The sequence below is a fragment of the Mesocricetus auratus genome, unplaced genomic scaffold, assembly GCF_017639785.1.
Source record: "Mesocricetus auratus isolate SY011 unplaced genomic scaffold, BCM_Maur_2.0 Super-Scaffold_100676, whole genome shotgun sequence".
Taxonomy (NCBI): Eukaryota; Metazoa; Chordata; class Mammalia; order Rodentia; family Cricetidae; genus Mesocricetus; species Mesocricetus auratus.
The window spans coordinates 186,876,093-186,889,790 of NW_024429266.1; the positions used below are offsets into that span (position 1 = coordinate 186,876,093).

At 42.6% G+C, this 13,698-nt stretch overlaps 1 protein-coding gene across 2 annotated transcripts in view; it reads right to left on the bottom strand.

Annotated features, from left to right (window-relative positions):
- Positions 1-1,861: 1,861 nt before the first annotated feature.
- The window catches only part of LOC101822348 (ovostatin homolog), a 47,930-nt gene continuing 36,093 nt past the window's right edge, over positions 1,862-13,698 (bottom strand). Inside the window, exons 27-36 of one of the 2 annotated variants that reach the window (XM_040737943.1) lie at positions 11,570-11,644; positions 10,202-10,367; positions 9,241-9,443; positions 8,011-8,220; positions 6,996-7,120; positions 6,395-6,485; positions 4,345-4,413; positions 2,934-3,033; positions 2,217-2,291; positions 1,862-2,012 (exon numbers count right to left, since the gene is read on the bottom strand). In XM_040737943.1, the coding sequence (XP_040593877.1) occupies positions 2,239-2,291; positions 2,934-3,033; positions 4,345-4,413; positions 6,395-6,485; positions 6,996-7,120; positions 8,011-8,220; positions 9,241-9,443; positions 10,202-10,367; positions 11,570-11,644 (1,092 nt within the window). In that variant the 3' untranslated portion in view covers positions 1,862-2,012; positions 2,217-2,238. The other variant, XM_040737944.1, reaches the window with a different exon arrangement.

The following is a 13,698-nucleotide window of genomic DNA, read 5'->3' on the forward strand; positions in this document are numbered from 1 at the left end:
TAGTCCTTACAGCTCCCACAACATTTATCACCTTCTCATTTTTTATAGTATGTTTATGTTATATCTGTGTGCAGTTTGATTACATTATAAACACACTGCTTATCTTTGCCGTCAGAAGGTAGGACCACAAGTGTGACTATTCCTATGCTTTCATTCACTGTTATCCTGAACACCAAGGGAGTGTTCCGCCACTGTCAACACTCAAGGCTAGGGCTCTGTACTAGGTCAGCAATGACATGGTGGACAAACAGGGAGCCCTCCTTAGTTCTTCAGGAGGCAGATCAGCAATTGGCCAGCTGCCTGTTGTCATCATCAAGCCCTTCTTCCATGCCTATAACCTGAGAAACCATTTAGATGTCCATGTAACTACTGAATGCACACATTGATCTTTGTTTAGGAAAAAAAAGAAGTTTCCCATGAACATATCAAACAACAGACAAGCAAATTACCTCAATTTTCCTGGAAATGCTATGCTATAAGGAGTATATTTTGCTTGAGTGGAATCTTTGAATATTCAGACAGACTATGTTTATTTATTTTGATATTTTTATGAGTGCTGATGGCCCACTTACATGCTTGACTTGCTGTGTTTGATAAAATAGAAGAACGGAACTGAAACTAAGTGGAATAAACTGAATCACTTACATATTGAGGCAAATGCTCACTGTGGTGTCACTCAATAGGCATATTGGTTAAATGTGTGTAGGTACTATGAGCATGATACTCTGAGCAGAGGAACTTCACGAGAAAACACATCTACCCACTTAAGTGCTTTATATTTTCAAATTTTGTTGTATCCTGGTAGTTTAGGACAGCTGTTCTCAACCTGTGGATCATGATCCCTGGAGGGTGTCAAACAAGCCTTTCACAGGGGTTTCCCAAGCTTATCAGAAAGCACAGATGTTAGTTGGGCATGGTGGCTCATTCCTTTAGTCACAGCGCTTGAGAGGCAGAGGCAGGTGGATCCCTGAGTTTGAGCTCAGCCTGGTCTAAAGAGTGAGTTCCAAGACAGCCAGGGCCACACAGAGAAACCCTGTCTTAAGCAAAACACAAAAAATAAAAAACCAAAAAACAAATAAACAAACAAAAAAGAGAATCTTAAAAAAAGAAAACAGATACTTACATTATGATTCATGGCAGTAGTAAACTGTTATGTTACAAAGTAGCAGAGAAAATAATTTTATGATTGGGGTCACCACAACATGAGGAACTGTATTAAAGAGTCACAGATTAGGGAGGTTGAGAACTCCTGCTCTAGGAGGTCTTGGTTCCAAATTCTTTAACTGCACAACTGGAGAACTGGGTAGCCTTTCCTTGTCTGTAAAGAATCTTAGGGAAGCCAGAGTTCTTAGAGGTGATATAGAAATTTTTTGTTTCTATTCTTCAGCTTTTTGTCCTCAGATTTAATTCATTAGCAGAGCTGGAGCGCTAAGTCAGACCAAGAGTAGGTGTACAGTATTGCTTTCCTGGTACAAGTGATGCTCTTGAAGCAGTACAACAGTTTTAAATGACAAAATGCCCTTCAGTTAACTCCTCAACCTTGTGCTCAGTAAATCTTCACTTCATTCAGGGCTCTCTCCTGCTTCCTAGCTGCCCCAGTTTCTGATCATGCCCTGAAAATGCGTTATTGTGTGTGACAGAGTCCTTTTTAACTTTAACCTAATGTCCCCCACCTCCTCTTCTTCTACCTATTTCTTTCCCTCTTTGGGCTTTGGAGGGTTCTAGTTCTGAATAGTTTAGGTGCCCTAACTTGAGTTTAAAGATGAAAACAAAATGAAGGAAATTACTCAGTTGCACTCAAACAAAGCCCTGAGATTTCCATAATGAAAACTAGGAAGAATAGAAAACAATGGCCTCAGACTTGAAATGACGTCATTTAATGGGAATAAAGGAAGTGAAGTTGTCAAGAATCATTGTGACTGAAGACTCTTCAGGATCTGAGGTGGCTGGTCATGGCTCTCTGTTAGGGTGGTGACCTGGAGAACGGTTTATTCAAAGGAATAGTTTCCTACCTGGGATTTAAAACATAGTTTAAACAATAAATACACACCTGTATATGTCTCCATATATAAATACATTTGTAAAAATACTTAACTATAACATGCATGCTGACATGTAAGTATCTGTACATATATGTTTATGATCTGTCAAATTATTAACAAAAATGAGAGGCTTTAAGAGGCGTATGCATGAAGGCCTTAATACAATGTCCTTACTTTTCTCTAGGCTCTGCTTTGTCTATTGGGAATCCGAATTGCTACTGATGCTGTAAGACTCAAGGGCATATTCATCTGAAAAAGAAGAAGAGCATTTCTGTATCAAATCTCCAACTGTGTGTAACTAGACTACAGCAGGCCACACAAAGACATTAAACCTTATCTTTCCAATAATTTTTCAAGAGAAGTAATCACTCATGCCTTTTATCGATTCTTAACTATTTTACTAAAGCATGTCATGTGATGGAATGCATTAAAATAGTAAGGACGACTGTTCATCTACTCCTTGACAGATTTTCCATGCTGACCTTTCAGAGGATGTGTCATGATTGCCACAACACACTAAGTGTTTTGAAGCGTAATTCATTATATTTTTCCAATAAGGGCTTTCCCTTCCACTCTTAAGTCAAAACTATAGAAGCAGCATGCAATAGCAAAATTTTGATTCGGTAACAACAACAATGGAAAAGGCTTGGAAGGTTAGTATCATTTATATTTCAAGGATGAGTCTTTTCACAATTCATCCAAGAGATTCTAGGTGTTAGGATTCCTTGGGAACTGGCATTGTCATGATCCACATCATGGAAAAAAAAAGTTGGCATAATACAAAACCATCACTTGTTCACTTTTGGAAGACAGAGTGATGGTTTGGGGAATGCAGTGATTCAGAGAGTGTGAGCTACAGACATGTTCAATGGCTATGACATGGTTGCTTACCTTTTTCATAACTGTAGACCATGACTGGGGCTGGCTGGATGTTGGATACAATGTTGGTTTGCTTAACAGAGAAGGTGAGGCTGGTTGGTGCCCTGGAAACCTATAAAGACACGAATGGTAAACAAGTCCTAGCAGGTCTGAAAAAAGAAAATCCTGAGAAACTTACTCTACATGCTCATGACCTCCCTACTTAAAACTGAAAGCCCATCACTATCATATATAATAGCAAAAGTAACCAGACAGCTACCATTAAATCATGTAAATGTTTAAGTCACACTGCTTAGCTGAACACAGTAGAGAATTTTTTGGTTTGTGAGAATGGGAATAACGTGTTCATGGAAAGGATGGCTCTAAAATTCACATCACAGTTTGGAATGCCCCACCCCCCAAAATAATAATAGAATTACTATATGATTCAGAAAGCCTACTAGTAAGGATGCTTCCAAGATTATTATCTTGAAAAGGCATTGCCATGCTCACAATTGCCACTTAAACATTGGTCACAAGGTACAGAAATAACTCAAAACAACCAAAGTCTGTCTGTCACTAGATTGATGGATATAGAAACCATGGCACACATACAATAGGAAATTACTTGACATTTCTCTAGGACAGGGAGAGTCAGTTTTCTTCAGGTGTGTGGTCTCTGGTAGGTTTACCATGTTACAGTGGATGGTTTTATACCCATGTGTGTATGGATAGCACTTCAGACCCACTGGGTTATTAAAAAAGATGACACAAAGTTGGGGGAGTGTGTGTGTGTGTGTGTGTGTGTGTGTAAGGGGAATAAAGAGTGACTATGATGTTGTATACGTGTAGGAAACTCAGTAAGAATAAATTTTAAAATATTATACTAAAAAGGTAATTATATGAAGAGAGGGTTGTTTGTTTATAACAACTAACCTGCAATGCAAACGCATATCAAAATGTCACAGTATACACTTTAAACATAAACACTTTTTTTTTTGGTTTTTCGAGACAGGGTTTCTCTGTGGCTTTGGAGGCTGTCCTGGAACTCGCTCTGTAGACCAGGCTGGCCTCGAACTCACAGAGATCCGTAAACATAAACACTTTAAACAATAAAAAATCCTTAATTGGAGTTCAAGCTGAAGAATAATTATTCATCTCTGTAAATGACTACACTACGTTCTGTAAGGGATGAAGATGCCTCTAAATGTGAGAATTATCTCGTCGGACAACCATGACTTACACGAAATAATTTGTTAATACAAAGGATATGATTAGTGAGGCAGAACACTGACTATATTCAATGTCTCATTGAAACAATAGGCCCTTTCATATACTTATATAATAAATAGAAGCTTTTAGACACCCTTCAGAAGACAAAGCCATAAAATAAAACTCAGAAACAAAGCATTAAGGAAAAAAAAACTACTGTTGTTGAACTTACATTTCTCAAGTAGAAAAGAACATGGCCATTCTTTGTGTCTGTCTTCATCACTTGGCCATTGTGTTTAAGCTTTGAAGAGATTCACAGGAAGGGGTGAGAATCAGGCATTAGAATAACCAAGAGTCCTCATCCAGAAATGAATACTGTGCCTTCTATTTAGGGAAATGTCACTTTGCACCTCAGTGTTTCTGTGCACACATACAAGGGAACTTGGTAAAGAAATACATGATGAACCCTGGGCACAGTTACTGTGTGTCAGTGCAGAATAAGAATATAATTCCCTGTCTGTGCTACTGGTGTTATGTTCAGGAAGCTGTCTCCTGTACCAATTTGTTCAAGGGTACCACCCACTTTCTCTTCTAAGAGGTTCAGTGTGGCTGGATTTATGTTGAGGTCTTTGATCCATTTGGATCAAATGGCGATAAACATGGATTGATTCGCATTCTTCTACACCAGTAGCACAGACAGTGAGATCAACAATTAATAAATGGGACCTACTGAAACTGAGAAGCTTCTGTAAGGCAAAGGACACAGTCAGCAAAACAAAAAGGCAGCCCACAGAATGGGAAAAAATATTCACTAATCCCACATCTGACAGAGGGTTGATCTCCAAAATTTACAAAGAACTCAAGAAGCAAGTCTCCAAAACACCAAAGGACCCTATTAAAAAGTGGGCTGCAGAACTAAATAGAGAGTTTTCAATAGAGGAGTCTAAAATGTCTGAGAGGCACTTGAGAAAGTGCTCAACATCCTTTGCCATCCGGGAAATGCAAATCAAAACAACTCTGAGATACCATCTCACTCCTGTCAGAATGGCTAAAATCAAAAACACCAATGACAATTTATGCTGGAGAGGATGTGATGAAAAGGAGACACTCCTCCATTGCTGGTGGGAGTGCCAACTGGTTCAGCCACTTTGGAAATCAGTATGGAGATTCCTCAGAAAAATGGGAATAAACCTACCACAAGACCCAGCAACTCCACTCTTAGGCATATATCCAAATGATGTCCATTTATACAACAAAGATGTCTGTTCTACTATGTTCATAGCAGCTTTATTTGTAATAGCCAGAACTTGGAAGCAACCTAGATGTCCCTCACCCGAAGAGCAGATAGAGAAAATGTGGTACATCTACACAATGGAGTACTATTCAGCAGAAAAAAAATAATGGAATCATGAGATTCGCAGGCAAATGGATGACACTAGAAGAAACCATCCTGAGTGAGGTAACCCAGTCACAAAAAGAGAAACATGGCATGTACTCTCTCATATATGGATTTTAGACATAGATCTGGGGAGTGCCAGCCTACAATCCTATGGCCAGAGAGTCTGGGAAACAGAAACTTCATTTAGTGGCTGATCGAAGAAGAGGCAGACTCCCTTGGTTAAGTACTGAGCTGAACTCAAGAAAGCCAGTAACAGAGAGGGAGGACTGATGATCAAAGGGATTAAGACTGGGCTGGTTTAACCCCCAGAAACAGCTGACCAGACAAAGGTTAACTCTTGAATCCCAGGTATCAGCCTGGGAATCCAGCATGGGACTGATCAAGACCCCCTGAATTTGGGTGTCAGTGAGGAGGCCTAGGGAATCTATTGAGCCTTGGGCAGCAGATCAGTACCCATCCCAAGTATACACACGGACTTTGGACTCCCATAGAACAATGTGAGGTGCACTCTCACCCTGAACTCTCGGGGAAGGGTCTAGGCCCTGCCCTATATGAAATGACAGACTATGGACACCCCCATGGAGGGCCTCACCCTCCCTGGGGGAATGAGGGGGATAACGGGGGGGGGGGTTGGGGGGAGGGCACGGGAGGAGGGGAGGGAATGGGAGAGGGACCTGGAACTGACTTGTGAAGCAACCTCGTTTCTTATCTAAATTTAAACTGGAAAAAAAAAGAATATAATTCCTCCTGTCCCAGTAGAGACAAACTACAAATATGAAACCTGGAGAGGTGTGCTTGGATGATGAATTCCATTGTTTAGTTAGATTTTTTTTTACGCATTCTCATTTTCTCTGTGGTAGGGAACAGGGCCACTCTTATTTACCTCCTCGATGGATGAGAGGACAGGAGTAAACCCAGAGAGCATCTTCACATCCACAAGGACCATGTCGGAGCTTTCGCGAGCTCCCGTATACCTGCAACGACAAAGCAGACGTATTTCTATGTGGATTTAGAAATGCGAGCTCTCCCAGCGAGGGTGGCGGGTGGACAGATGTGCCAATAAGCTGAAGCCTGGAGAGCTGGCAAAAGCTTTGTTCTCCAACGTCAAAGAACCAACGCGACTGAGCCGCAGAGGACGGGATGACAGTGCACAGAATGGCATTAGCTGGTGTAGACGATGAAGTCTCCTCAGTCTCACAAAGTCAGAATTTACAGACAACATTTCCTTGCTTATGTTATGCCTGCTCCTGTCAGCTTTAGATTTGTCAAACACCGGGGGCAGATCTTCCACACTGGTGATGTCAGCAAGGCAGCAGCACCTAGGTTATAGCCGAGGAGTGAGAAACATATGTTTACAGACCTTGCTGAAAATCTAGTTGCTAACCCAGGAGCTACAAGAACAGTGAAGTGACTGTGGTGTAGACTATCACCCACCAATACGGGGCTCACTCATCATTCAAATTTGTTCAAAATGTGACACTTACATGAGGGTCACTGTGAGGTCAAACTTCTTCTGGAACACATCCGAAGAATTGCTTTTCCCCATTTTCAAGGAAAGAGAAAATCCCGATGCCTTCTGAGGAAACGGCACGTTGTACCTGAGGGTGGCCTGGAAAGGATTGCACCTTGAAAACCATTCTGTAGTAAGAACTGAAGGACCTGTATTCTGTCTGACTCCATCGTTATCACCAGGGAACCAGGATAAACTAAATGTAGTTTTCGTGAGGTGAGGCATGATGATGTCATTTGATGAGGATGGACTACTCCAAGAAACTTGTTAGCCAGCTATGCTTATGCAGAACTGTCTAAGAAGAAATCTAATTATTAAAAAAGGTTCAGCTTGCATTCTCTGTGCTTGTATGAATGTGTATGTATATGGAGAGAGAGGATCATGGAATGGAAAAAAGAGCTCTTATTTGAGAGGGGATAATGGAGCACATATGACATGAAAGCAGAAGGGGGTATTGTTGGAGAGGGAGGGTCCAATAAAAAGGGTGAAGGTGGAGGTATCAGGGAAGGGAGACAAATAAGAACAGAACATGCATGAAAATGCTACCACGAAGCCTATTGTTCTGTGCGCCAACTTTGTTTTTTAAAGACGTATTTATTTTATGTGCATGGGTGTTGTGTCTGCATCTGGGCACCACATGCGTGCAGTGCTCAAGGAGGCCAGAAGAGGGCAGCATATCTCCTAGAACTGGAGTTATAACCACCATGTGGGTGCTGAGAATCAAACCAAGGGACCTCTACAAGAGTATCCAGTGATCTTAATCACCAAATCGTGTCTCTTGTCCCTGTGTTAACTTTTAAATTAATGAAAATTGGAATAACTTCTGTATAACATAGCTTGTATTTCCTGCTGTTGATTATAAATAAGTGAGGGGAGTAGAGATAATTACAGTAAGAGTCAAGATGACCAAACACTGCACATGTAACTGAACAGTGGTCTGAATTCTTGCAGGTAAGCTCAGTTCTCCCTCTGAGGAGGGATTCCATTACCTGGATAAACGTACAGCCTTCTCCATCTACATCCACTGAGTATTGTCCGTGTCCTTTGGATAGTTTTGAGCGTTGTACCAGAAGGCGGTTATCATTGTCCACGGGGAAAACCTCTTCAGATTCTTCAGTGCTCAAGGTGACGGTGTTTTGAGAGTTAGAGCCAGTTAACTTCATGTATTGGGTTAGGGCAAGAAGGCACACGGCGGTGTCCTGCATGGAACAGGGGTACAAGGTCAGTCATTGCTGACCACGGACTTTCAGTCACTCCCCACCAACATTATTGAAGCTGGTGATGGGGCAAATGATGATGCCCCGCATGACAGAGGATGTTTACATGTGTGAGCATGTGTGAGTTGCTGCCAATTCATTTTTTTTAGCAAATCTTAATTTGATTTTAGATTTCGAAAAATAAACAACCATCCCCACTGCTGAACATCATGTCAAATCAGTCAGAAAGTGACAGTGTGATACAATGTGATGACTACACTTCTGTCCTTCATATTCATAGAGGGACAGAAGTCAGAAGGGAGCCTTTGGAAATTCATTAGCCTGCCATCTCATGGGGACTCAGCCTTAAAGCAGGAGAGGAAGGGACATTGTCCTTGTTAGATGAAATCCCAGTCTTCAGTTTTTCCTGTTAGGGAAAAACTGCTTCAAGACCATTCAGTTTCCTGTCCTCCTGCCTTTTTCTTTTCCTGATGTGGAGACCACAGAAGCAAAGAGAGATCTTTATTCCTAATTGACATGTGGTTTGACCACTATACCATTAGCCATCTACGGTAGCAACACCCTGCTCTTACAAAGAAAATCCCTTCTAGATTTACATTCTGCTTTCCATGTTGCAATAGAGACATAGACAACCTGAATTCCTTAAAGGAGAGTGGTGGTCCTCATTTATTATCTAAAATAGTCTCACAAGAGTGTCTGAAACACAATGATGAGCCCATGACTAAATAAAACAGGATTCGGAATATCAAATGTGGGGGCTGGAGACTTGGCTCAGTGGTTAAGAGCACCGTTGCTCTTACAGAGGACCTAGGTTCAATTCCCAGAACCCACACGGTGGCTCACAACCATATGTAACTGCAGATCAAGGTAACCCAACATGCATACAAAGCATTCACACACATAAGGCTAAAAAGAATTTAAAATGTTCTTCATCCCTTTACTGTTATCCTCCAGAGTGGCATCTTCTGCATTAAACACAGGCACTCCTGTCAGGCTAATCACCTGTGTGGCAGAGAAGCCTCCGTGGGAGTTCATCCTCTGGGCAAGCCACTGCACGATCTTACTAGCGTAATCAAGGTCCTGAGAAGTGACAGCCAACAGCACGTAGCATGTCTTCTCAGTCTCGCCAGAAAGTGCCGAAGGAATGAACGATGGAGAGCCTTCTGGTTTGTGTTTCTCTTCTTTCTCCCAGTATATCATATTATCTGAGCAAACAAGCAAAAAAGGTCTCTCTAAAAAGAATTTTCACCGTCCTTAAAACAAGCTCCTCTAAGTTACCCCTTCTGAGGGGACTTCTATTCTTTGGATTTCTGTTGTGACCTGAATTTTAAACTCATATACTGAAGCCTTGACCTCAGAATGTGACTGAACTTTGGGAGGGGCTCTTTAAAGTTTTCTAGGGCGCCGCATGGTCCAGTGTGGTGGTGAGTGTGAGACAGGAAATGCGGACACACAAAAGGGTGCCGAGGCTGTCCACACACAGAGGAAGCACCCAGGGCAAAGGGCAAAGCCCCCACACGCCTGCTATCTGGGTCTTAGACTTTCCTGAGTGTAAGTTGGCCAGTCCGTGGTATTTTTCTATGACAGACCCTGGGAAATAAATATGGTGTCTCCTTAGGGTCTTAAGTAGTTTTGGAAGTAACCATTATTGTCTGCAGCATGCTCAATTTCCTTTACGTCACCTGTCTGAGAAAAAAAATTGGTGGACGAGAGAAAGAGGGAGATTAAATATCTGTTGCTCTTTGAAGACGGTGCTGACTGGCTCTGTAGGAGAAGCAGGAGCACCTTGGGGGAGGGAGGGAGGGAGGGAGGGAGGGAGGGAGGGAGGGAGGGAGGGAGGGAGGAGGGAGGGAGGGAGGGAGGGAGGGAGGGAGGGGGAGCTCTGATCCATGCCCTTGATGAGGTCTGCACTTTGTTTTCAGGAGCTTCCTGTCTAGTGAAGACAAATGGTAGCGAGACTTACTCATTTTTGTAGCAGATTGATCCAGGATGGACAGTAAGGATTTTACTTGCTGTTCTTTTCCAGCCAGTGCAAACACATAAGCCAGAATAGCTTGAGTGTAGCCATTGGCGACGCCATTTGAATATGCCTCCTCCAGGCAATAAAGACCATTGCGGAGGGCAGGAAACTAGTGGGGAGGAGAAAATGTTTGTGATCCCTGAACTTTTCATGAGCTCACCGCTGAATATGTATGCTAACCACCGCTTACAATGCAGTTTGCAATGTACACAGTATATCCCTGAGGCACATTTTACATACAAACCTATCATATGTATTCACATACTCTATTTTTAAAGAATCAGAAAAATAAGCTTGGACTATTATTAGTATGGGGAAAACAAAATTTAAGGAGTAAAGTGAGTTTTAATATTAGATTGGCAATGTTTTACTTATAATATAAACTTCTGTGTGGCAAAACTTACAGTTATATGTGTGTGGATGTGTGCGCATATCCGTGTGTATGTGCATGTGTCACGGTGGTCAGAGGATGGGTTTGGGTGCCAACCTGAAGACCGCCAATTACCTCATTGGAGATAATGTCTCTTTTTGGCTGGGGCTCATGGATTATGTCAACCTTACTGGCCAGAGAGTCCCAAGGATCCTCTATTTTCTGTCTCCTCAGAAACAGGATTACAGTTATGTGCTAGCATGTTAACCTACATTTGTACACGGGTTCTAGAAACAGAACTCAGGTCCTCCTTATGCATGTGAGGCAAGCATTTTCCTAACTGAGCGATCTCCCCAGATCACACATGGTCCTTTTAAACCTAAAATGTTTTACTTTCATGCTTTAAATAGAGGTTTGTATTTCAAGATGCACCAACGACCCTTAACTCACACAGCATCTCTTTTAGGAACAGATTTTGTAACTGGATGGTCTGTGGACTGAAACCATACTGAAAATGCTTCAGTGGCTTGAAAACTAACTTCTAGACTGCAGCATCACTGAGAGCAGACTCCTTTGCTTTTGGTTCTGGGTCTTGCTGTCTAGATCCTTTTGCCTAGATTTTATGGACACTGGAGTTACAAATGAACACTGCCACAGCAGATATTCATAATCTGAACTTCATGGCTGTAGTTCAGGGAACATACACACACCTGAGATCTTGTGAAAATGTTTTTCCCCCCAAGAGTGTATCCAACCTGGGGGAAACCTCAATCCTATGGGTGAGCCAAGAGAACTGTGAATCCCATCAGTTTCAAGGATGGTAGTGGATTAAATGTTGTGTTGGTAACTTATCCTGTCTAAGAATTTCAAGTCATCCTGAATCCAGGTTCTGTCAATGGTACATTCAGCTAAATGAAGCCGGAGATGATAGGAATCCGTACACTGGAATCAAATCCAACTTCAAGGAACGCCCCGACAACGTATGCAGTGAGCACAACATCCTCTTCATCACTGCCCTGAAAACAAAGGAACAGTGAGCCATACCGGAAGGCCAACACAAAGAACAACTGTTTCTGGATTGAGACTCTCAAGGGAAAAAAATGCTCGCACAAACTTGTTATTCGCAAAAACACTTTAACATGTAGTTTTTAGGTTAGGTAAATAGTAGTCATGCTATCTGGGTGAGATTCCACTAACACTCAATGGAGTAATTACGTAAGAATTTTAAGCACACGTATGTTGTGCATAAGTGCATAGCATTCTGTGGCCTGTGCTTGGCCTGAATTCTGAGCAGTTCACATGGCTGTTTTGGTATGAATCTGAAGATAGACTGAAAGGAGATGAAAGACTTCGTGGAAACTCCGGCAGTTACGGTAGTGTCTTACGCAGGCTCTGCTGCTGTGACGAACACCATGACCACGGTAGTTTGCTTGTAATTGGTCCCCATGAGCTCACAGGGAGTGGCACTATTAGAAGGCGTGGTTGGAGTAGGTGTGGCCTTGTTGGAGGAAGTGTGTCACTGTGGGGGTGGACTTGGAGATCTCCTATGCTCAAGCTACCTCAGTGTAGACAGTTGACTTCTCATCGCCTGAGAATCAGATAAGGAATTCTCAGCTCTTTCTCCAGCACGTGTCTGCCTGCCTTGAGGATGAACTAAAGCCCTGAAATGTAAGGAACTGCAATGAAATGTTTTCTTTATGTGAGTTGCGTGGCCACGGTGTCTCTTCACAGCAATAGAAATCCTAAGACAATGACCAAGAGCAGCTTGTGGAGGAAAGGGTTTATTTCACCTCACAGACTGTAGTCCCAGGGGTCAGGGCAGGAACTCCTGGCTGAAGAAGAGGCTATAGAAGAACACTGCTCACTGGCTTGTTCCCCCAAACTTGCCCAGTCTGCCCTGGGGTGGCATCAGTCACAAAGGTCTGGGCTCTCCCACATCAATCACTGCTTAAGAAAATACACCACAGGCTTGCCCAGAGGCAGTCTAGTGGAGGTATTTTCTCAATTGATGTTCCTTCTTCCCAAACGACTCCAGACTGTGTCAAGTTGACATAAAACTGTGGAGCACATGCTATCAGGACTCTTATATGAGTATAGTGCGAATTAGGAGAATTAAAAAAACACTTGGGATTGCACACTGATCATGTATAAAAATTCCCCGGAGAAAATTGGCATTAAACCAGAGACTGAAGTTTTTGTTGCAGTTTGGTTGGCTTTTCTTTTTGCCATGTTGTTGTTTTTTACAGAGTCTCACTAGGTAGCCTTGGCTGGCTGGAAGCTCCCTAGCGGACAAGGCTGGCCTCAATTTCACAGAGATCCTTCTGCCTCTGCCTCCTGAGTGCTTGTATTTAAGGTGCAGGCCGCCAAGCCTTGCTTTTACTTACTGAGACAGGCTCTCATATAAGGCACTTGTTAGTTGAGGACATCCTTGAACTTCTGCCCTTCCTGTCTCTGCTTCTCAAGGGCTGTGGTACAGGAATGAGCCGCTAAACTTGGAGCAATCCTGGTAGGGTTTGTGTGGTACACTTGGGGCTCAATCCAGGGCTCCATGCATACTGCAAACACTTGTAAATGAAGTTCCTAGAAGGAAGTCACAGCTTCCTCTGAACAAGGTTTAACCACTGGTTAAACCATCAGTGGTCGTCGTGGAGAGGTTGGAATGCTGCAGGTCCAGAACCAAATTCTTTAGCCTCCTAAATGGCCATTCCTTGTGTACCTCTGTGACTAATGGATAAAAACTGTCTGGAATACATTAACTTAACCAGTCCCCAGCTCCCACCAATGAATAACTGTCATCAGACCTCTGAGTCCTGGGGCCACGCCTCCCTGCTTTGCTGTGATCACCTCGTCAGTATTTCCACCAATGTAGCTGAAAAGTTCTCTGGGTTATGACTTTCTTTGTTCTGGTACCTAAAACCTTAGTCAAATTGTTACAAAGTTGACACATGGAATTTGGAGAAAGCTCCATCTGTGTTTCTGGACCATGGTCACTCATGATTGGCTTCAGAGGAAATGATCTCCTGTTCTCTTTGAGGTGAGAGCTGTGTTTTTGTGTTGACACACTCTACCA